A 22,987-nucleotide genomic window follows, 5' to 3' on the forward strand; every position below is an offset into this window, starting at 1 on the left:
TTTTCTTTGTTGTCCTGCACGAATTAATTTTGTTCTTGCAAAAGCTTTTGAATTTCATGTAATTGAAATTGTTTCTTTATCTTTTGTAGTTTTTTAATCACTTGTTTCATTAAGAAATAATTACCTTGGGGGCAGCTGGGTAGCTCAGTGGAGTGAGAGTCAGACCTAGAGACAGGAGGTCCTAGGTTCAAACCCGGCCTCAGCCACTTCCCAGCTGTGTGACCCTGGGCAAGTCACTTGACCCCCATTGCCCACCTTTACCAATCTTCCACCTATGAGACAATACACTGAAGTACAAGGGTTTAAAAAAGAAAAAAAGAAATACCTTCCCATAGCTGTGAAAAATATAAGATCTGCTTCTCTTTTAATTTTTTATATTATCTTTAACATTTAGGGCATGTATACACTTTAAATTTGTCATGGTATATAGTATAAATGTTGATTTAAAACTAGCTAGTTCCACTTTACTTGCTACATTTCCCAGAAGTTCTTATAAGATAGGAAGTTCTTTCCAAGAAGATGAATATTTTCAAGTCATTGAACACCAGAATTATTTCTAATTCTTTCTCGTCTAGTTTGTTCCATTGAGCTACTTTTCTACTTTTTAATTGGTACCAAATGGCTTCAATTATTAAGCTATATAGTATAGTTTACAATATAGAGAAATAATTTCATTACTTCCTCTTTTATTTTCAAAAGAATTTTGTTGTTATTCTGTGGAAGTATAAGGTCTGTTTGGCTTTATCACTAAATCTCCATATAACTGTGGAAATATTAATAATTTTATTATTTTGGCATGGTCCTGTCCTGAGTACTAATTATTTTTCCAGTTATTTAAATTAAAATCTTTATTAAAATTATCCTCCTCCTCCTCCTCCTCTTCTCTCTCTTTCAATCTCTCTTCCCTTTTTCCTTTCCCTCTTTCCTTCTCTCATTTTCTCTTGCTCTTTCTCCCCATTGGTCTTTCACTTCCTATCTCTTTCATTCTCTCTCTCCCTCCATCTTCCCCTGTCTCTCCCTCCCTCTCTCTCCTTCTCTGTTCTATATCTCTCTCATATTCTCTCTTTTTGTTGATCTTATCATAGACTCAACTATCATCCAGCTTATGTCTCTTTTGATCTACCCTGACTTCCACAATTGCCTATTGGAACTGGTTTCCCCCCTAAACACTTCCTTCAGTCCCTAACTTCCCTATTTCTTTTTTTTTAAAACCCTTACCTTCTGTCTTGGAGTCAATATTGTGTATTAGCTCCAAGGCAGAAGAGTGGTAAGGGCTAGGCAATGGGGGTCAAGTGACTTGCCCAGGGTCACACAGCTGGGAAATGTCTGAGGCTAGATTTGAACCTAGGACTTCCCGTCTCTAGGCCTGGCTCTCAATCCACTGAACTACCCAGCTACCCCCCCCCACACACACACACATTTTCTTTTTATATTAAATTGTAATTTCACTTTATTTAATTTTATCTTTTTTTTTTAAACCCTTGTACTTCGGTGTATTGTCTCATAGGTAGAAGATTGGTAAGGGTAGGCAATGGGGGTCAAGTGACTTGCCCAGGGTCACACAGCTGGGAAGTGGCTGAGGCCGGGTTTGAACCTAGGACTTCCTGTCTCTAGGCCTGATTCTCACTCCACTGAGCTACCCAGCTGCCCCTAATTTTATCTTTTTTAACCAACAAAAAATCTAGTTTCTCCTGCTACTGCTACTGATCCATTGAAGAAAAAGAAAAAAATAAAAACAAAACCCTTGTAATAAATATACATAGTGAAGCAAAATATTGTCTTTTTCCAAAAAAGCTATCTATCTCAGGTTTGCATTCTGAGCCCATTATCTCATTTTTCAGGAGTTTGTAGAATATATCATTATATGTAATTGTAGTTGGTCATTACATTGATCAAAGTCATAGTTCTGAAACCTTTCCATCTTACTTGTCTTTATATTGTTTTTATATAACTTGTTCTCTTAGTTCTGTTAACTTCACTATGTATCAGTTCATAAGTATCTTCCCAGGTATCTTTGTAACTACATTTTTTATAATTTCTTAGAGAAAAATAAAATTATATATTAGTCCACTATAATTTGTTCCGACATTCCCAAATTGTCAGACAATCCCCTCCTTAGTTCTCAGTTCTTTGTTTCCACAAAAAGAGACTGCTATAAATATTTTTGTACATATGGATCCTTTTCTTCATTTATCAGTTTCTTTGGTTCCAGTATTGCCAGGTTAAAGAGTATGCACAATCTAGTAGTATTTTCAGGATAGGTCCAAATTTCTTTCTACAGTAATGACTACCATTTCATAGCCCTACCAACAGTGTATGAATATACCTGTTTTCCAATAGCCTCTCCCACATTTACTTTCTTTTTCTTTTTTTATTAATCTTTCTAATATGATGGATATTCATTGAAACCTCAAAATTGCTTGAATGAACAGTTCTCTAATTTGAAGCATTTTTTCTTATTGCTACTGGTAACTTGGATTTCTCTTGAAAACTTCCAGTTCGTATTTGACCATTTATTAATTGTGCAATGGATCTTATTCTTACATAGGAATCAGATGCTTTTATATCTTAGAAATGATGCAAATATTAAATCTGCTGAAAATAAGTCATTAACAGTCAATCAGTAAATGTTTATTAAGTGCTTGCTGTGTTCCAGTTACTGTTAAGAGCTAGGCGTACAAAACATTTTTAAAAACAGTGTCTCCACTTTTAAAGCACTCACAGTATAATGAGGGAGATAATAAGCCAACAATTATATAAAAGTAAACTATATACAGGATAAATAGAAAACACTAGAATTAGGAAGGGTTAGGAAAATTTATAGATGAGATTTTTATTGGAACTTAAAGGAAGCCAGAGAAGTAAACAATCAGCGAAGAAGAGGGGGAATGCTCCAGGCAATGAGTTATGGGCAGAAAAAATGCCTGGAATACAAAAATGGAGTGTCTTGTTCATAGAACAGCCAGTAGGCCAATGTCCCTGGTCAGAGAGTACGTGTGTTGGGAAGTAAGGTGTAAGAAGACTGGAAAAGTAGGAGAGGACTAGCTTATAAAAGGCTTTGGATGACAATGAGATGATTTTGTACTTGATCTTGGAGACAATAAGGAATTTCTGTAGGTTAGGGAGGGGAAGATGGTCAGACCTGTACTTTAGGAAAATCATCTTCATGACTGAATGGAGGATAATTTGTAAGTGTCAAGGCAGGCAGACCCATAGTAGCCCATTGCAGTAATTCAGATGTAATGAGGACTGCACTAGAGTTGTAGCAATGTTAGAGAAAAGAAGGGGGCATACCACATTCAAGAGATGCCACAAAGGTGAAATTGATAGACCTTGGTAGTAACTTGGAAGAGGGTAAGAAATAATGAGGAATTGAGGGATGGATTCACCTGTTTCAAACCTTGAGGATTGGGTTTAAAGGGGAAAGTAATGAGTTACATTTTGGACATACTGAGTTTAAAATATTTACTGGACATCCAGTTTGAGATATCTGAAAGGTAATTGGAAATGCAAGATGAGAAATTAGTAGAGGATATATGATTTGGAGTTTTGGTTTTAAAAGATTACTCTATTACAAGAATAAATAATATGGAAAAAACTATCAAGTGATAACACATGTATAACCCAGTGGAATTGCTTGTCCAGGAGAGGAGAGGAAGGGGGGGGGGGAAATGAATCATGTAACCATGGAAAAATATTTAAAAAGAAATTTTTTTTCTTTTTTTTATTTTTAATTAAAAAAATCAGTAGAGGGAGCGGCAAGATGGCTCAGTGGATTCAGACATGGTTCTGACCTCAGATACTTCCCAGGTGTGTGGTTCTGGGCAAGTCATTTAACCCTGATTGTCTAGCCCTTGCTGCTCTTCAGGATTAGAATTGATAATGAACCAGAAGGTAAGAGTTTTATTGGGGGGAGGAGGAAGAGGAGAAGAAGAAAAGAAACAGAGGGCCCAGGATAGAATTCTGAGGGACACTTTTGGTTAGATAGCATAATCTGGATGAAGATCTATTTAGGAGGGTGGGAAGGAGTGCTATGAAAGGTAGAAGGACAACCAATGGTGTCCCCAAAACCTAGAGATAAGAGAATATCATGGAGGACAGAGAAGTCAACAGTGTCAAAGGTTGTAGAGAGGTGAAAAAGAATGAGGATTCAAAAGAGGCCTTTGCATTTGGAAATTAGGATTTTTTTGTTACTTTGGAGAGTTATGGTGGAATGATGAAGATGGAATGGAGATTGTAAAGTGTTACAAAACAAGTGAAAAGAGAGAAAGTAGAGGTACTTATTGTAGATAGGAGATTAACCATAAAAGGCAGAGGAGATATAGGATGATGTTTAGCAGAGCTGAAAGAATGAAAGTTTTTGAGGATCTGGAAGACCTGGGTATTTTTGCATGCAGTAATGAATGAGCTAGTAGACAGAGAGAGATGGACAATAAGTAATAGGGTGTGGTCATAACAGAGAGGTCAATTCATATAGAACAGTGGTTCCCAAACTTTTTTGGCCTACCACCCCCTTTCCAGAAAAAATATTACTTAGCTCCCTGAAAATTAATAGCAATTAATAGGTAAGATAAATGCACCTGTGGCCATCACCGCTTCCCTGGATCGCTGCAGCACCCACCAGGGGGCAGTAGCGCCCACTTTGGGAATCACTGATATAGAAGATGGGATGAAATGGGAGTAGATAGAGGGGTTAGCTTTGGTAAATAGTAAGACCATCTCATAATGTGAAACAGTATTGAAGGAGGAGATAGAGACAAATAGGTATCCAAGTGTTAGAAGATGAGGGAGAGAGGTTAAGGTTCATAGCAAATAGTGTCAATTTTTGCTGTAAATAAAAGCTGTAGTTCTCAGATGAGAGGGCAGAGGAACAAGATGAATAAAAGGTTTAAAGAAAGATGAAAAGGTTTGAAAGAGCCTTTATAGAGAATAGGATAATTAATTGATTGGGGAAGTAAAGTAGGATTACCTAGCAGCAGTGAGGGTCCAGTCAAAGCTATGTCATAAAAATTTGTAGTGATCCATTCAGACTGGATTTTCTCTACCTTCAGCAACATATATGTAAGAAGTGCTGATCTTCCTTGAACATCTCATATACCTCCTCCACCCACTCAGAAGGTTGCAAATAGTGGTGTGATCTGTAATAATTAAAAAAGGGTTGTCACCAAATTATAATAATTACAATTAAAATTATGAGGCTGTTAGTAGCTTTAGTAGCTTTATTACAGCAAAGTAGAGCTAGTAAAGAGAGGGAAATGTGGGAAGGAGGTAGAGTGTTGCCTAGCCTACCACTATAAGTGCCAATCCGATGAAATCCAGCTCACCCCTCTGACAGGGGTCCAATCTCCAGTTAGAAGTCTGTGAGAGTTCCTTTAGTAAGAGTCACCAGTGCCTGAGTCCGAATCCAAGTCCCTTCAGTCTGAGTCACCAATGCAGGAATCTGAATCTCCATAGAACGAGTGTGAATCCGAAATGTCCCACTTTGTACTGGGTCTCACCTTATAAACATTTTTCTCCACCCACTTGTTCTCCTACGTCACATCTCAGGAACCAATCATAGTTCTTTAATTTGTCTAGCACTGTCCAAGGGGGCAGTGCTTGTGGGAACAATTTCTTATCTCATTGGTTTCAACTTCCTTTCTCTGAGGGTGTGTCTGTGGACTTGCAATCAGTGCTAAAGGATCTTCAAGTGTCTGATTGATTATATTAAAGAAAACTAAGGGAGTGTAATTCACAGATCCAAGGCTAAGGCCTGGCAGGGTGTAATTAGCAATATGTTAACAGGGCTGGGACTCCAGAGGAAAGTGAAGGATTAAATTGGTTCATTGGGGGATCAAGAGGAGGGAAAGAGGTGGCAGTTTAGGGGAGAGGCCCTGGGAGAGTAAGTTTCTTAGAAAGAGCATATTGTTGAGTTCTGTTTTCTAATCCATTCTGTTATTAATCTTCCATTTTATGGGTAAATAATTTCAATTCACATTAGGAGTTAGAATTTCTAATTTTGTATTTCCTTCTGTCCTATTATGCTTTTTACTTTTGCTTCCTTTGCTCCTTTTTAAAAAGAAAAGATAGTAAAAAAGTATATTTCACAATAATACTCTGTGCTTGATGACAGCTTTTGTCCCCTTGACTCACTCTCTTCCCCTTGCCTAGATTCTAGTTACAGATTCTTACCATTTTCCTTTTAAAACTGCTCTCCATAATTTGTTCTCCAAGGTTACAATTTGTTTTGCTTGTGACTAATTCATCCCTGAAGCCACCCTTTCTCTTATTCCATCCTCTCCTTGTTCTTTTGTTGAATTAAACTTATTTCTTCACAAAACTCAGTATGTGTGTGTCTGTTATTCTACCCTTCTTTGAGATGAAAATATGAATAAAGTAAAAACTATTCCTCTACCCCTTCTTCCTTGTTTGTGTGTAGGCTTCTACTTATACATAATAATTATGCAAATTACGTTCTTTGAGTCTTTCTCCCTAGTTTATTTTTCCCTTCCCTTCCTTTTACTCATCAAAAACACAACAAATTACTCTTGAGATTTCATCAGAATTCATTCTTGTATAATCCCTTCTTATGTCATACTCACATTTATCTTTTTCTTTGCATTTCCTCATTTATCTTTCTCTTAATTCTTACATTTGCATTTCAGCTCTAGCTTTTTCATTAGGAATACTAGGGAGTCTTTTATTTCTTCTGTTTCAAAGTAGAATTTTACTTTTTGCCCTGTAGAATTTTACACAGTTTTTTAGGTTAAATTATTCTTGAAAATAAACTTTATAGTTTGCCTTTTGATTTATTTCATTTAATTTTATTATATTTTAGCATTTTATTACATGTGCTACAGTTCTCCATTATGAGAATTGATAAATGTTGTCTGATACTGCATTTATTCAGTATTTGAACTCTTTCTATCTGTTTGCAGGCTTTTTGATATGATTCGTTTGATCTATAAGTTTTGATTTATGGCTGTGATGTTCTATGGAATTTTCATTTTCAGATTAGCCAGCACAGATCTCCTCACTAGCAGGGACTTCAGAGCCATGCTACCATGCTTGACTTTCAATAATATTTAAATAATATCTTATTGTTTTTATCAACTGTTTTTTTATATATTTTAAGGTATTAAATTTTATTTTATTTTTTCCCCAATTACATATAGAGTTTCCAACATTTTTCAAAAAATAATGAGTCTCAAATTCTCTTTCCCTCCCTAACCCCAGCCTCTAAACTTCCTTGAGATAGTAAGGAATCTTATATAGAGTTTACATGTGCAATCTGTAAAACATTTTTCATATTAATCCTTTTGTGGAAGGAAATACAAAAAAAGTTAAAACGAAAAAAGTTTGCTTTAGTCTGAATTCAGATTCAGTTCTTTTGTCTGGAAGTAGGTGACATTTTTTATCATGAGTCCTTGAGGATAGTTTTGGATCATTATATTGCTAAGAATAGCTATTATTTACAGTTATTCATTGTAAAGTTTGCCTGTCCCTGTGTACAGTGTTCTCCTGGTTCTGCTTATTTCGCTCTGTTTCCAGGTTTTTCTAATCTCTTCCTGCTTGTCATTTCTTACAGCATCCTATTACAATCATATTGTGTTACTTACTAAGCCGTTCCCCAATTGATGAATATCCCCTCATTTTCCAAATTTTCACCTCCCTAAAAAGATCTACTTTAAATATTTTTGTACACATAGGTCCTTCCCAACCCCCACCACCTTTTAAAAATCTCTTTGGGATACAAATAATGATGATATTACTGGTCAAAGAGTATGCATGGTTTTATGGCCCTTTGGGCAAAGGACCACATTGTTCTTCTGAATGATTGAATCATTTTACAACTCCTCCAATAATGACTTCATATCCCAGCTTTCCCATATCCCTACCAAATTTTATCATTTTTCTTTTCTGTCATAATAGCCAGTCTGATAGGTGTGGGGTGTTACCTCAGAGTTAATTTGCATTTTTCTAAATAATAGTGATTTCTAGCATTTTTTTTGTGTGTGACCATAGAGACCTTTAATTACCTTGAGAACTGCCTATTCATATCCTTTGACCATTTAGTAATTGGGCAAGGACTTGTATTCTTATATATTCAATTGATTTCTCTATATATTTGAGAAATGAGACCTTTATTAGAAAGATTTGTAAAAAATGTTGCCCCGTTATGATTACTGTGTATTACTTTCCGTCCTATTTACCCCTATTCAGTTTCTAACTTCCATCTCCACGAATTTGCCCTCTTTTCTATTATTGCCACCCCCCAACTCCCTTATTTTATCCCCTTCCCCTCCTGCTTTCCTGTAAGGTAATATAACTTTCTATACCCAATTGATTGTGTATGTTCTTCCCTCATTGAGCCAAGTCTGATGAAGGTAAGGTTCACATATTTTCTTCCCTACCTCTCATCTTCCCCTGCATTATGAATGCTCTTTCATGCCTTTTTTTATGTGCAGTAATTTACCCCATTCTATTCTTCCCTTATCTCTCCTCCCAATGCATTTCTCTTTCTCATGCCTTAATTATTTTTTTATTGTCCCATTATATTCAACTCAAACCTTTTCCCTCTGTCTATGTATACTACTTCTAACTGCCCTAATAATGATAAAGTTCTTTGGTGTTATAAGAATCATCTCTCCTTTAAGGGATACACACAGTTTATTCTTATTGAGTGACTTGATTTCTCTTTCCTGTTGATCTTTTTATGATTCTCTTGAGTCTTTATTGGAGAGTTAAAATTTTCTTTCTGCTCTAGTCTTTTCAACAGGAATGTTTGAAATTCCTCTGTTTCATTGAATACCCCTTTTTTCCTGAAGGATTATGCTGTTTTGCTGGGTAAATAATTCTTGGTTTAAATCCTGGCTCCTTTGCCCTCTGGAATATCATATTCAAAGCCCTTCAGTTCTTTATTGTAGAAGCTGCTAAGTCTCGTGTTTTCCTGACCGTGGCTCCATGGTACTTGAATTGTTTCCGTTTAGCTGCTTACAATAAATATAATATAATATAATATAATATAATATAATATAATATAATATAATATAATATAATATAATATAATATAATATAATATAATATAATATAATATAATATAATCCTTTAGCTGGGAGTTTTGGAATTTGGCCCTTAAACTCCTGGGAGTCATCCTTTTTTGATTTCTTTTAGGAAGTGATTGGTGGATTCTTTCAATTTCTAGTTTGTACTCCATTTCTAGAACATCAGGGCAGTTTTCCTTGATAATTTCTTGAAAGATGATGTCTGAGCTCTTTTTTTTTTTTTTATCATGACTTTCAGGTAGTCCAGTAATTCTTAAATTATCTCTCCTGGGTTTATTTTCTAGCTCAGTTGTTTTTCTCATGTGATATTTCACATTTTCTTCTGGTTTTTCTTTTTTCATTCTTTTGACTTTGATTGTTTCTTGATATCTCATTGAGTCATTAGCTTTCACTTGCCCAATTCTGATTTTCAAGGCATGATTTTCTTGAGTGAACTTTTGTACCTTCTTTTCCATATGGTTAATTCTGCTTTGTAAAGAGTTCATTTCCTCAGTGAATTTTTGTGTCTTTTTCCAAAGGGCTGATTCTGTCTTTCAAGAAGTTTTCCTCTTCATTGAAATTTTTTAATGTCTTTTTCCATTTGGCCAATTCTTCTTTTTAATGAGTTCTTTTCTTCTTTGGATTTTTGTGCCTCTTTTACCAATGGTCTATTCTTTTTTTTATGGTGTTAACGTCTTCAGTATTTTTTTTTTGTGCCTCCTTTACCAAGCTGTTGACCTTTTTTTCATGATTATGCCACATCACTCTCATTTCTTTTCCCAATTTTTCTTCTACCTCTCGTTTAATTTTTTAATCCTTTTTTAAGCTCCTCCATTAATTCTTCTTGGATGTGAGAACAATTCATATTTTTCTTGGAGGTTTTGAATGCAGCGGTATTGACTGTTGTCTTTTTCTGAGCTTTTTTGGTCTTTCCTATCACCAAATAACTTGATATGTTGAGTTTCTTTTTTGGGGCTCTTTAACTGTGGTAAAGTGAACACTGTTCCAAATTCCAGGTTCTTTATATAGTTGCCTTTAGAACTGTCTCTGAGGATTTATCTGGTTTCATTTCTTTCAAGGTGGTATGATGTAAGGAGAGATATGTTTAATACTCTCCTAGTTTGTGCTTTAGTCTTTTAGTAACTCCTTGGAACTATGTCCAAGGTCCTTTGCTTCCCTGTGACTACAGGTGCTGCTGTGTGCTTGTGTTCCTCCTCACCCTACAACTGTGCCCCAGAACTGAAATCTGAATCTGTGTATGGGTAATGCAAATAAGAGTTAAGAAAGGGACCCCTGTAATATCCTGAGCAGTTTTCTGATATCTACCCCCCTTACCATCTGTGGCTGAGAGTTCTAGAAACCTTTGTTGCTGCTTTAGTTGCACCCAAGGCCTTTTGCTTTCATGGGGTCTCCCTTGGTGTCCTGAGCTCCACTTCAGGCCTGGGAACTAGATCCCTTGTGCCAGCCTTCTAAGTTGCTTTGAACTGAAAAATTTCTTTACCTTGCCTTTTTCTGGGCTAAGCTGCTCTAGAATATATTTTGAGGTGTCACATAATAGCTTTTTGGAGGTTAATTTGGTAGAAATCAGATGGTTCCTTTTTCCACCATCTAGGCTTTGCTCCCTTTCTCCATCAGATCAACTATTTTTGATATGAAATACTTTACATTTTATTTTATCCTTTTCCCCCCCAACCTTTTAGCTTTTCTTTCCTAATTATTATTATCTCATGAAGTCATTAAATTATCTTGGTCTAGGTTTTATAGTCAAATTTAATTCTCATTCCAAGTCTTTCCTTCAGTTTTCTCATTTCTTTTCTAGTTTTCTAGAGCTTTCATTTCAATTGTAATGACATTCTCAACTCATTTTAAAAAATATTTTGCTTCATGCCTTTCAAGAGTTCTAGTTGATTTTTTTTTGCTATTTGCCATTGTCCATTCTCATGGAACAGAATATTGTCCATTGTAACACAACACTCTCATAGGTGGTATCTAGAGTACCAACTCTCCCCCCAAGTAATCATCATAAAATCCTTGTATCCAATCTCAGGCATATATTTTGCCCATGGAGTACTTTTCATTGGGACATCTCCCTTTCAGTCCCTCAGTTTTAATTCCTCCTTTCTGCCACCTCTACTATTCTCTTGCAGACTTTCTTCTTGTTGAATAACTATATGGTCATCAGCCCTTCACTGTTTTCCCATGAGACTTGATCAGGGTAGAAGAAGTACAGTTAAATTCCTCCTCAATTATGTATTAGCTGTGTGGCCCAGAGTATCTTATTTTCTCAGTCTCAATTTCCTCATCTATAAAATAGAGATAACAATAGCAACTACTTCCCATAATTGTTGCAAGGATCAAATTACATAATAAATGTAAAAGTGCTTTTCAAACCTTAAAACACTATATAAATGTTAGCTATTGTTGTTATTGTTATCACCACGTTCCTCTGTCCTTACACTGCCTCTTTTCCCATTTATTCTCTCTTACACTGCAGTTTTGTCTCACAAAATATGAGATTTGCCTGGAAGTGATGATTTATTCTCCTTCAGTCATTTTTAGTCATTTTCAACTCTTTGTGACCCTATTTGGAGTTTTCTTGGCAAAGATATGGAGCAGTTTGCCATTTCCTTCTCCAGCTCATTTTATAGTTGAAGAAAATGAGGCAAACAGGATTAAGTGACTTACCTAGGGTCACAAAGCGAGTGTCTAGATTTGAGGTTTCTTGGTTCTAGATCCTACACTCTATCCACCTCACTATGTAGCTGCCCTAGAAGTGATAGTGGTACAATTTTTAAAAATCCTTTAAATATTACACTATCTTTCTGTTTTAAATTTTTTTAATTTCCACTTTTGTCCTCATCACTTCTGACACTATTTTATATTTTGACCCTTATACTTTATTTTAATTGTATGTATTATTTTACATGTAAATCAATTCCTTTTGGTAATATTCTCTAAACGTGTAATAATTTTTTTCATTTTTTATTATTTTTATGTTGATTGTACCTATAATATCAAAAACAACAAAAATATTTGTCATATCTCTTTCTTAAAATATTCCTAAGTCAAATATTTGTCATGTCTTTTTTTATGAATGCCTATAATTAGGCCCTTTTCATTAATATTTAAGCTCAAGTTTTCAAGCTCTGTCATTTTTTGTCTCATTTTGAGCTTTTTTTATTTTCTTAATGTAATATTCCATTCTTTTCTGCAATTTCTAGTAGGTGTAAAATATTCTTGTTATTTGAATTTCTATTCCTGTGTATTCAATGGTCTTTTTCCTGATTCTTTATGAAATTTATCATTTACCATTGTTATTATTTGAGATATATCTGTTTGTTTTCCTTCTGAAGACAATCTGTTGTTTCTTTTGACTGGTACTTTGTTTTCTAAATTTTTGTTAGATTTATTTCATTTTGAAAAGGATACATTAAGGCCTCTATTATGCTTTTGCCATTTATTTTTCACTCTCATTCAATTAATTTTCCCCTTTAGTCCTTAAATTCTGTCTCTTGGTGCACTGATAATAATAGCATTAATAGTTAATATTTATAAAGTGCTCATTATGTTCCAGGCACTATGCTAATTAAATATTTTCAATTATTATCTCACTTGATCCTAAACACTGGGAGATAGGTGCTATTATTATTCCCATTTTGCAGATAAGAATGGAGGCAAACAGAAGTTAAGTGACTTGCTCAGGCTCACACAGCAAGTAAGTGTCACAGGCAGAATTTAAGCTCAGTTTTCTTTGGTGTTAAGCCTGGCATTCCACACACCAGTTGCCTCAAATATTAAGTATTGATGTTAATTTTTTTCTGCTTTAATTTTTATTTATTTGTATGTGAGTTAATTTTCCAATAGAATATAAAGTCCTTGAAAGCAGTAAGTATTTTTTGACTTTGTATACTTAGCACTTATCATGGTGCCTTGGAGGTTAAGTTATTAGGCGCTTAATAAGTGTTTGAATGGAATTGAAAAGTATCTCTCTTAGGGGGCTGTATGTTTCTTGAAAGCAAGAGTTATATGTTTTTCATATTTATATCACCCACAACACTTTGCACATTTAAGGTACTCAGTAAATATTTATTGAGTAAGTGAATGAAAAACAAATATATATAACTTTTCCACCATTTCTTTTCCCTCGTCCATCTATAGCTTATTATCTTTTACTCCTCAGTTCTTTTGTATTTTTGATTTTATGCTTTTTGGGGGTATAGGAGCTAGTAGTTCGTTTCCTCAAGCGTGCATCAAGCAATCTGCAGCATTCCCTGCGAATGGTGTTACCCAGTCGCCGGTTGGCCCTTCTGGAAAGAAGAAGAATCCTAGCACACCAATTGGGTGACTTCATAATTGTCTACAATAAGGTAAATGACTCTCCTAATGGACAATATCCATCTTGGTGCAATGAAACAAACTGGATTTGGATCCAGAATCCAAAGGATGTGGCTGTCTATATATGACGAGGAAGTTGAACTAGATGAATCATTCTATCAATTTTTATTAAGCACCTACTTTGGGCCAGAGGTTATACTAAGCCCTGGGGGTGGGAGTCACAAAAAGAGTCAAAAGATAGTCCCAGCCCTCAGGAAGCTTATAATATCATGAAGGAAACAATATGCAAATAAATATATACAAAGCAAGCTATATAGGAAATAACAGAAAGAAAGCACTAGAAAAAAGGGAAATTGAGGAAGATGGAATTTTAGTTAGGACTTAAAGAAAGCCAGGAAAATTTAGTAGTCAGAGAAGAGGAAAGAGAGAACATTCCAGACATGGGAAACAGCCAGAGACAATGCCGAGAGCATAGAGATGGAGTATCTCATTCATGGAAAAGCCAGGATCAGAGTATGTGTTAGGGAATAAGTTGTAAGGAGACTGAAAAGTTAGGTGGCAGCTAGGTTATGGCTTTGAATGCCAACCAGAAGATTTTGCATTTGGTCCTAGAGATAATAGGGAGCCACTGGAATTTATTCAGTCAAGTTGTGAGAATGGGGGAAGGGGATGGCCTAGATAACCTTTGTGGTTCCTTCTAGCTCTGAGTCTGATTCTGTGATCATAAAATCTAAATTTTTAATGCTGTCACTGTTGGATTCCTTTCAATAGGGTTCCTTAGTACTCAACTTTGCTTATTTGAGCTTATATTGAACTGAGGGAATTCAGTTACCTCAACTGTGTCACATATTATAGAGATCTAGGTAGTGTTCTCTCCCTTCCTCCAAACCCCCATTGCACTTATTATTTTTCATCTAGTATTCAACACAAACTACCTTGTATTGTAGTTGTTTTTCTGCAGTTTTTATCTTCTGCCTATTCTGAAAACATAGTGACCTTAGTCCAGTTGGGCATAGAGGTATGTATTTATCTGCCAAGCAATAATCATCATTCTCTATGCAATGTGGCTGAATAGAGCAAAACTGCAGTTTCAACCCAGGTGGGTCATGAGGCTACATTAATTAATGACTCCCTAATTAATAAAACTCCCTAGGAGTTTTCCACTCCATTGTCAAAGCCTTCCATTTGGATCAGAATAGTTTGTTCTGTGTTATAATCTGGATAACTTCTGGATGATCTTCAGTGTGGTTAATATGTGTATAGACAGTCAGAAACTGAATTGTTCATAATATATTTAAGTACAAATTTGGGCCATGAATATAATATCCTTTTCAGCATTGGTTATATTTTCCTCTCTGAAATATTTTATATACTTATCTGTTATTTTGCTACAAATCCCATGAAATTCATAATTAAATTATAAAAATCTTTGTGCAATTTTCATTTGAAAGTCTCAACATGCTTTAAAAATATTTCTTGACAAATAATGCTGTCACTTTGAAGAAATACTGAAACGTAGAAAAGTTGAATTCTTGTCCTTGAGTTGTACAGTATGATTGGTAGAACAAACATCCAGGCACCATATCCGGGTTGTCTGACTCCTAGTTCTTGACTCTTTTTAGAATTGTTCTTAATTTAAATGGTTTTAGATTATAGAGTATATTTGGGATGCTAGTATGAAAGGGTCTTCCAGGACCCAACTCTTAACCAGATCCTTGATGACTACAGCATTCAGTGCAACATGCAAATACTATACAGTTAAAACTGTGGGGTCTTAACTACCAGAACAGGAAAAGAAAAAGACATATTACAAGGGCCACTATACATAAGAATTGTAAACATATTAATTTCCATTTAAATGAAACCTTTTGATTAAAGTCCTCATTATGTTTATTAAAATGGTAGAAATAATATTATAAGTTTATAGATGCCAAAAGCACATTACTAATTTGCCCACAATGATAAAGTAAAGTAGTATTTGAAGTAAGAGATAGGTCTGCATCCTGTCATCCTGCATCCATTCAAATACATATCAGTTTCCGTATCCTTCCATCTGTCTGCATTTTACTGAAGCCTTGTTTGTGCCTGATAGATTTCTATTCTTTTTACTCTATTTATTAATAAAATTTATCCACAAACATCCCAGGCCTTCTTGTATCACAGAAGGCATCGTCTGGGAGACAGACATGTTCATCCAAATTAAGTCTTTTATGTTTTCACCTTTCAGTTTACTCTTTGCCCTCTAGATTTCTGTGTTGCTATATTATAACATTCCTTTTCCTTAGCCATTATCTTATGGCCATACTAGGGCATGATACAGATATGACAACAGAGAATATATTTATGTGTTTGTTTGGTGGGGTGGGAGTGTAGGAAACAGAACAAATGGCGGAAAAGAAATCAAAGAAGAAACTTGAAGAAGAAGAAGAAGATGGAGTGAATCCCGAAAACTTTCAGGACTTCATCAGCCATGCAAGGTAAAAGATCATCCTAATTTCACGCTGTACTCTATTCTTCCCAACCCACTACCTAAGTGAATCTGCAACATTTCATAAACCAATATTTTCTTTCTTACTTATGGATCTGAGTAAAATCATCTTTCAGAAGGAGAGCATGAGTGTAGTCTGTTGGAATCTCAGTCTCAGCCAATTATACTGTAGTTGTCACAGCTTTGGGTTCTCAAAGTACTTCTTGATAGGCAAACACTGCTACTAAAATCCCTTCAAAGTATCTGCCACTAGGAGTGCTGCGAGTCACCTTGGGATGATTCAGTTGGAGTTTTCTTGCTTTTACTGAGTTTCATTTTCCTCACCTGGCCCACCAGTTCAGGAGCAATGCTCAAACTTTACCCAAGTTGAGTGGATTAAGGACTTAGCAGTTTCTCAACACTCTGATCATCATACCTACTTTATATAAAACAGGACAAATGGGAAAGTCCCTTATGCTAAAGTTTAGCCTTCAGGGATTTCAGATCCCTACATTTAATCTCTATCTTGACTCAACCAGTTAGGTCATAATTATTATAGTATTGCCTGTACGTCTCTGCCAATGTGTAGCAAAGCCAGTTTATTTCAAACAATCAGCAAGCATTTTATAAGCACCTACTGTGTGTAGTGTAATATGTTATGTCCTGTGGATATAAAAGCAGAAGTAGCTTTTATCCTCAAAGAACTTGCATGAAACATAAACAACAAGATAATTCAGTGAGACTCACACAGAAGACTTTGTGCAAAAGGCAGAAAATTGGAAAAAATAGTTAAATCTACCAATCAAAATGACCCTCTTAGTTGGCTCCCAATCATCTGAATCCTAGTGAACAAAAAACCTCAACCATTTGAGAATAAACTATATCTAGAGTTCCATCACTAAAACATCATTGTCATAACAGCACTCAGTATCTCCTCTATGATATTTTAACTTGTTCTTTGGACACAAATTTAGCCCTAGTAATAAAAAGGTTAAACACATCAAACAAAACCATTTTGGTAAAATTCTTATCCTTGTTTAGCTGACACTTACTGAACCTGAAATGTTCGATGATGCTAGAATGGTTATTGAAACAAGGTAGGAAAGTTTTGCCATGTTAATCTTAGAGAAAAAATTACTAATTCTTGGTTGAAGAATAATTACTGAAGTAAATAGTAAAGTTCTTAATTTAGTTTCTTTCAGAGCATATATTGTCAGATAAATATATAAAACTATTTAGCCTGGATTCACAGTCATCCGTCTTCTGGAGAAAGAATCATGCTCCTGAGGGATTCTACTTCAAAATAAGCAAAATAAGTAAATGTTTTCCATTTACTGACTGAATGGATTTAGTGTTGATTGCTAGAAAGCAAATCGAATCTTCACTTATTTTTTGTTACAAGTTACTTGGGCAGTTAAGTCATTACCTTCCAGAAGTTTACTTCTGCCAAGAGAAATCTTTGAGCTTACTCTGATACTTCCACATTCCTGGTGCTTCCAAAGTGATTACTCAGCTTGTGTTTCTGAGACAGGATCCAATCTTAGGGTTTTTTTGCCTTTTTTATATTCACATAACGGTGAGGACAATATAATATTACCCCACTCATGTAAAGGATGCTTTATCTACTATATCCATAATATAACCAGATAGTAAGAAAGCCAAACAGAGCTCTAGGCCGCTCAAACTGAGGCTAGCCTGGTCTTGGTACAACATCTCTATCTGCACATTGCTCAGAAACCCTTCAGGACATTTTTCAGATTTGACTCTTGGACTCTGCCTTAACAAGTTTGATTATTTGGCTTCTCAGTACTTAGAGGATTACAAGCAGAAAATTAGAAAAGCAAGTGGGATAGAACCTTAGTTATCTGGGAAACTTACAGGGAATAACTTATTTCTTGATAATGTTGAATAAAGGAAGTAGTAATAATAACGGGTGGCATTTGCATAGCACTATAAGTTTTATTTTATTATTTGTCTTACTCAACTTTCACAACAACCTTGTAGAATAGATATTGGTGGTGATGTTATTTCCACAAATCAGGCAACTGGATCTCATAATTGTTAAGTGCTAATTGTCAGAGGTGGGATTAGAACCCAGATCTTTTTCACTACAAGTCCAACTTAGTGACATCTACTACCCTATGATAACTCCAATACTACCTCTTTTGTATTTGTATAATACTTTATACTTTTTCAAAGTGCTTTCCTCATACTTTATCTCATTTGATCTTCCCTTTATGGTAATATTTCATAAGTGGTGGTACATCTATCCTTCCTCCCATTCCCTCTTTAGGAAAATATTGAGAAATTGCATTAGGAGAGTTCTTTATTCAAAGGTTTTGATTAAAATGAATGAGAAACTTTAACAATATTTCAATTCTGAAACAATATCATCTAAGGAAATCTTGTTTTATCATTTCTTATAGGAGGTCTAATTTTTAAAGGGAGAGGTTTGATCATCAGGAAGGGAATCATCCCTGAAATTGATTAGGGTAATGATCTGAATAAGAGCAAAAATTCTTTTGAGTAGTCCTGTTAACAGAAGTGTCTCACTTTCACTTTTGACCATTTTGAAAGGAGATTCCTTAAAGGGAATGGTTAAATACTGATGGAGTGGTTTTAGTAAATTAATTCTCCAGAGGGATACCCAAGAGGTAATTTACTATTTTTTTTTGTTTGATGCATCAAAAACTGTTACCCAAACTTTGTGCCGTTAGTGAATAATAACTATGAAGTTTTGCCTTTATTCTTAAACTCTATAAAGTATAAAGAGAAAATGGTTTGGATCAGAAATTTTCAAGAGCAGAATGGATCTTTGTCCTTTTGGATTTCTTGCTCTTTAATCAGAAATGCTTAGAATTTAACTAACAAACTTATTCCTGACAGAATCATCTCCAAAAAGCAGAGTACTGAGTTTTTCTTCCACATATCTTATGCCTTTCATTTTTCCTCTATACTTTTTCTATTACTGTCATATAATTTTGGTGGTTCCAGGTTTATTTTCCAAAGCACTATTTTCTAACTTGTTTTTGCTTATTTTAGTGAGGCTGAACTGGAGGAGGTATTGACTTTTTATACCCAAAAAAATAAGTCAGCAAGTGTCTTTCTGGGAACTAATTCCAAAGCCCCTAAGAACAGCAACAGTTATTCTGATAGTGGAGCAAAAGGTGGTGAGTATTTTGGTTAATTTTTATGATGAAGATCAAGAGAAATGAAATAGATAGGGAAATTAGTGCAAGAATGATCAGCTAAGAGACCAGACAGAACTAAGAAATTGTCATTGCCTAATAAAAAAAGATTCTGAATTTGACTTAAAATAAACTTCCTTTTTTTTTTTTTCCAAAATCTCACTTGTACTTGAGAGCAGTCTATTAGGTCAGTTTTTATTTTTCAATTTATACCTATACTTTTATTCATTTATCTCATTTTAGCAGCATAACCTATATAAAATTAAGACACAAAGCCTAAGGGGAAGCTAGGTGGCTCAGTGTATAGGGAGCCAGGCCTGGATCCTATCTGGAAGTCCTTCGTTCAACTTTGGCCTCAGACACATCCTAGCTATGTGACCTTGGGCAAGTCACTTAACCCTGATTGCCTAGCCCTTGCTGCTCTTCTGCCTTGAAAATGATACTTAATATTGCTAAGGTGTTTTTTTTAAAATCAAAGCCTATATAAGAAGGACATTATTTCTTTATGATAGTTACAGAGGAGTGATTTACTGAGAAAGAAAGAATTGCTGCCATTCTCTATATATGTCAAAACCTTTCAGGTTGTTGTTGCCAAGATCCCTACTTTTCATAGTTCATTTCCTTAAAGTTATAGTTATAAAAATGGTATTTAGAAAGAATTTCAGAGTTAGTTGGGTAGAGATCATCATCAAGAAACTGTCTCTGCTTAAGGGTTTTGGAGTAGAATATGTAATATTTGATTTCTGGTTCAGTTTATCTTCATTACAAGTGAAAGTACCAGCAGTTGAGCTTCTATTAGATTTCTGGGAAAAGGTTCTGAAGGCATAAAGATCTTTCTGATGGTGAGAGATTAGCATTGGTGATGGCAGCTCTGAAAGCAGTGGTGGTTGGGATTTCTTACAGAAACATTTTCCATGCAGTAGTGAAGGAAGGGTTTAGATGGCAGCCACCATCACTAATAAATTGTGCATTCAGAGGTCCAGAAACCAACTCTTTATTAAAATAATAAATGTTTATGAAAATTATTCCCATTTTGAGGCTGTTCTTATGAAATGAATTGACATTAGGTGAGAAAGACTTGGTCAAGTAGCAATTGTTAGTTGATATTGTCCTTTGTATTAAAAAAGAACCAAAATGACATTACTGTGTCTTTTTCCTGGCATATAAATTGGATTTAAGTGAAGCATAGTTACACAAAGCTGTTGGCCTCACTGTCTTGCAGTCATTATAGTCCAGTGGCAAAACAAAAGTCAAGATGACTGCTGATGGCTCAGGATGCAAAGGGATGACCTTGGCATCTTCAATATCTGACTAAACTCTAAGTGCTCCACAGTGTCTGCTTCCACTGCCTTCATGGCCACTGGAACAAATTGCTCTCAACTGCCCCTTCTACTGGGAGAAGTCTTCAAATGCCAGGCCTAGAAACTTCCCTTACTCACCAGTAGGTTTCAGGCCAACCAGGTTTAGATTGCCTGCCAAGATGGTTTACCAGGGTGTGGCCACTGTGCACATTATAGCTTTTTGGAGCCATAGGTGAGACCTATGTGGCAGATAGACACCAAAGGAGTCTGATACCCATCTGATACTCTCTACAAGCTCTCATACCAGAGATACTAGTCTTCCCTGAAAACTGTACAATCCCAATGGTCAATTTGTATATAAACTACCACAACCCACAAATGTTAGAAGATAGGTCCTTGTTTTACCTTAGCATAAAAAATAAAGACTAACTCAAATATAAATATTTGTCTTTGGATACCTTTAGGCATAGTTATCACTAGAAAAGGTTTCTTAACCTTTTTTGGATCATGGTCTCTTTTGGCAGTTGACTAGAGTCTCTAGAAGCCCTTTTCAGAATACTGTTTTAAGCTTAAAATAAAATGCATAAGATTACAAAGAAAACCAACCATATTTAAATATAATTATCAAAACACTAAGAAACATTTAAAAATCCCAGGTTATGAGCCCTTCCACTAGGATGCTACAAATTATTATGGGTGAATGTGTTGTTTTAAAAAAAAGATTGTGACAGTATTACCATTCAGTTGAATCCAATAAATGTTTATTAAGCATTCTATGTGCAATAGTGAAAAAAAGTTTGTTCTCAAGGAATTTATAGTTTAATAAGGGAGTCAGATATACATTATTAAGCACAAGAGAAAAAAGCAAATTGTAGGCTAAATATAAAAGATGCTTAAAGAGGAAGAGCACTTCTGTTTGTAGGAGTTAGGGAACATATGTTGGAAGAGGTGGCTTCTTGAGCTGGGACATAAAGGAAGAAAAGAACTGCAGTAGGAAATGTGAAGGAAATATATCCCAGGCATAATGTTTTTCCTAAATTCCTAAAGACAGGAAAGAGCAGGATAGAGCTGGGAAATAGCTAATTGTCTTATTTGGTGAATGAAGGTAACTTTATCTGCCATATTTCAATGGTATTAGTAGTTTTTGAGCCCATTGTTAACATGTAAACCCAGCCCCTTGAAAACTGATTAAATGATTTCCCATTATGTTATATTGGTCTATTCTGACACAGGAAGGAGACACCACAATTCTATATATGAGACGGGAATAGAATAGGAATTCTTTTTGTGACTAACATGTTTTCTCATATTTTACAACTGATCCAACCTTGACCTGCCTTAGTATTTCTTTATGCAAAATGGTTGTAGTGTTTCTTCTAGACACTGATTAATCATTGTATTCTACTTTAAAAATACAACTGTGCCTTTATAAGAATGAGTTATCCCATAACTCAGCAGAATTTTCTAAATTCTTAAAATTTCATATATCAGACCATCCTGAGACAGTGGAAGAAGTGAGAATCAAGCAGCCTAAACATCAACAGGGAGCAGAACTACATTCTGAAAAATTATCACGTAAGTTTTTTTTTTTCAAAAAAGGCCAACCCAACAGTTATTAAGCCTACTCTCCACAGGTCATTGTGATACATCCTGGAGGATATGAAAAACTACAGTGCATGTCCTCAGAGAACTTACAGGCTACCAAGTGGGACTATGACAAATGATAATGCAAATAAATGTTATTTCAAGACAGAATGCAACAAGGGGATCCAGGATAGGTAATTTGAAAGAGAGAAATCATTTTCACCTTTCAAGATCAGCGAGAAGGCCATCATGTAGAAGATTGCATCTCAGGTGGACCTTGAAGAAAGATAAAATTTCAGCTGGTTGGGATAAAGAGGGAGTATGTTCTGGGGAAAGAAGATAGTCTGAATGCTAAGAAATAAGACTAGTATAGTTTGAAAATGAGTACTATGAAATGAGGCTACAAAAAAAGGTTGGAACCAGACTGTTGGTGTTGTTAAATATAACAGTGATGACTTTTTTATTTTATCCTGATGATGGGGAGCATTTGAAAGTTTTTGAACATATGATATGGTTGCAGCCTATATATTTAGGAAGTTATTTTGGCAACTTTTTCAGGACTGAGTTGGAGAGCAGAGAGACTGGAGACAGAGATCTTCCAGTAGAACAAATGAAATTGAACAAGCTCAAGAGCAGTGCGTGTAGAGAGGCAGGGAGGGATGTCAATTATATTGTGGAAGCAGAATTGATGGGATTTGATGATTCACTGGATATTACAGGCAAAGGAATTGAAAATGGTTCCATGATTTGAATCCTACATAAATGTCAGGACAGTGGTTTTCACAACAGAAATTTTTGAAAAGTGAGAAGGAAAACAGGTTTTTTTTAAAATTTATTATTTAGAATATTTTTGCATGGTTACATGATTCATGATTTTTCCCACCCATCTTCCTTCCCCACTCCCGGAGCTGACAAGCAATTCCATAGGGTTATACATGTATCATTATTCAAAACCTATTTCCATATTATTAATATTTGCAGTAGAGTGATCTTTTAAAGCCAAAACCCCAGTCATATCCCCACTGAACCATATGATCAATCATATGTTTTTCTTCTGTGTTTCTACTCCTACAGTTCTTTCTCTAGATG

General features: G+C 35.2%; 1 protein-coding gene across 1 annotated transcript in view; it reads left to right on the top strand.

Moving 5' to 3' along the window:
• The window catches only part of TTLL5 (tubulin tyrosine ligase like 5), a 318,095-nt gene that overhangs the window by 165,650 nt on the left and 129,458 nt on the right, over window positions 1-22,987 (top strand). Inside the window, exons 21-24 of the mRNA XM_044664952.1 lie at window positions 13,244-13,390; window positions 15,732-15,835; window positions 18,868-18,995; window positions 21,806-21,889. Coding sequence (XP_044520887.1) covers window positions 13,244-13,390; window positions 15,732-15,835; window positions 18,868-18,995; window positions 21,806-21,889 — 463 coding nt within the window. The remainder of the gene's footprint in view (window positions 1-13,243; window positions 13,391-15,731; window positions 15,836-18,867; window positions 18,996-21,805; window positions 21,890-22,987) is intronic.

This window comes from Gracilinanus agilis, chromosome 2, assembly GCF_016433145.1.
Source record: "Gracilinanus agilis isolate LMUSP501 chromosome 2, AgileGrace, whole genome shotgun sequence".
Taxonomy (NCBI): Eukaryota; Metazoa; Chordata; class Mammalia; order Didelphimorphia; family Didelphidae; genus Gracilinanus; species Gracilinanus agilis.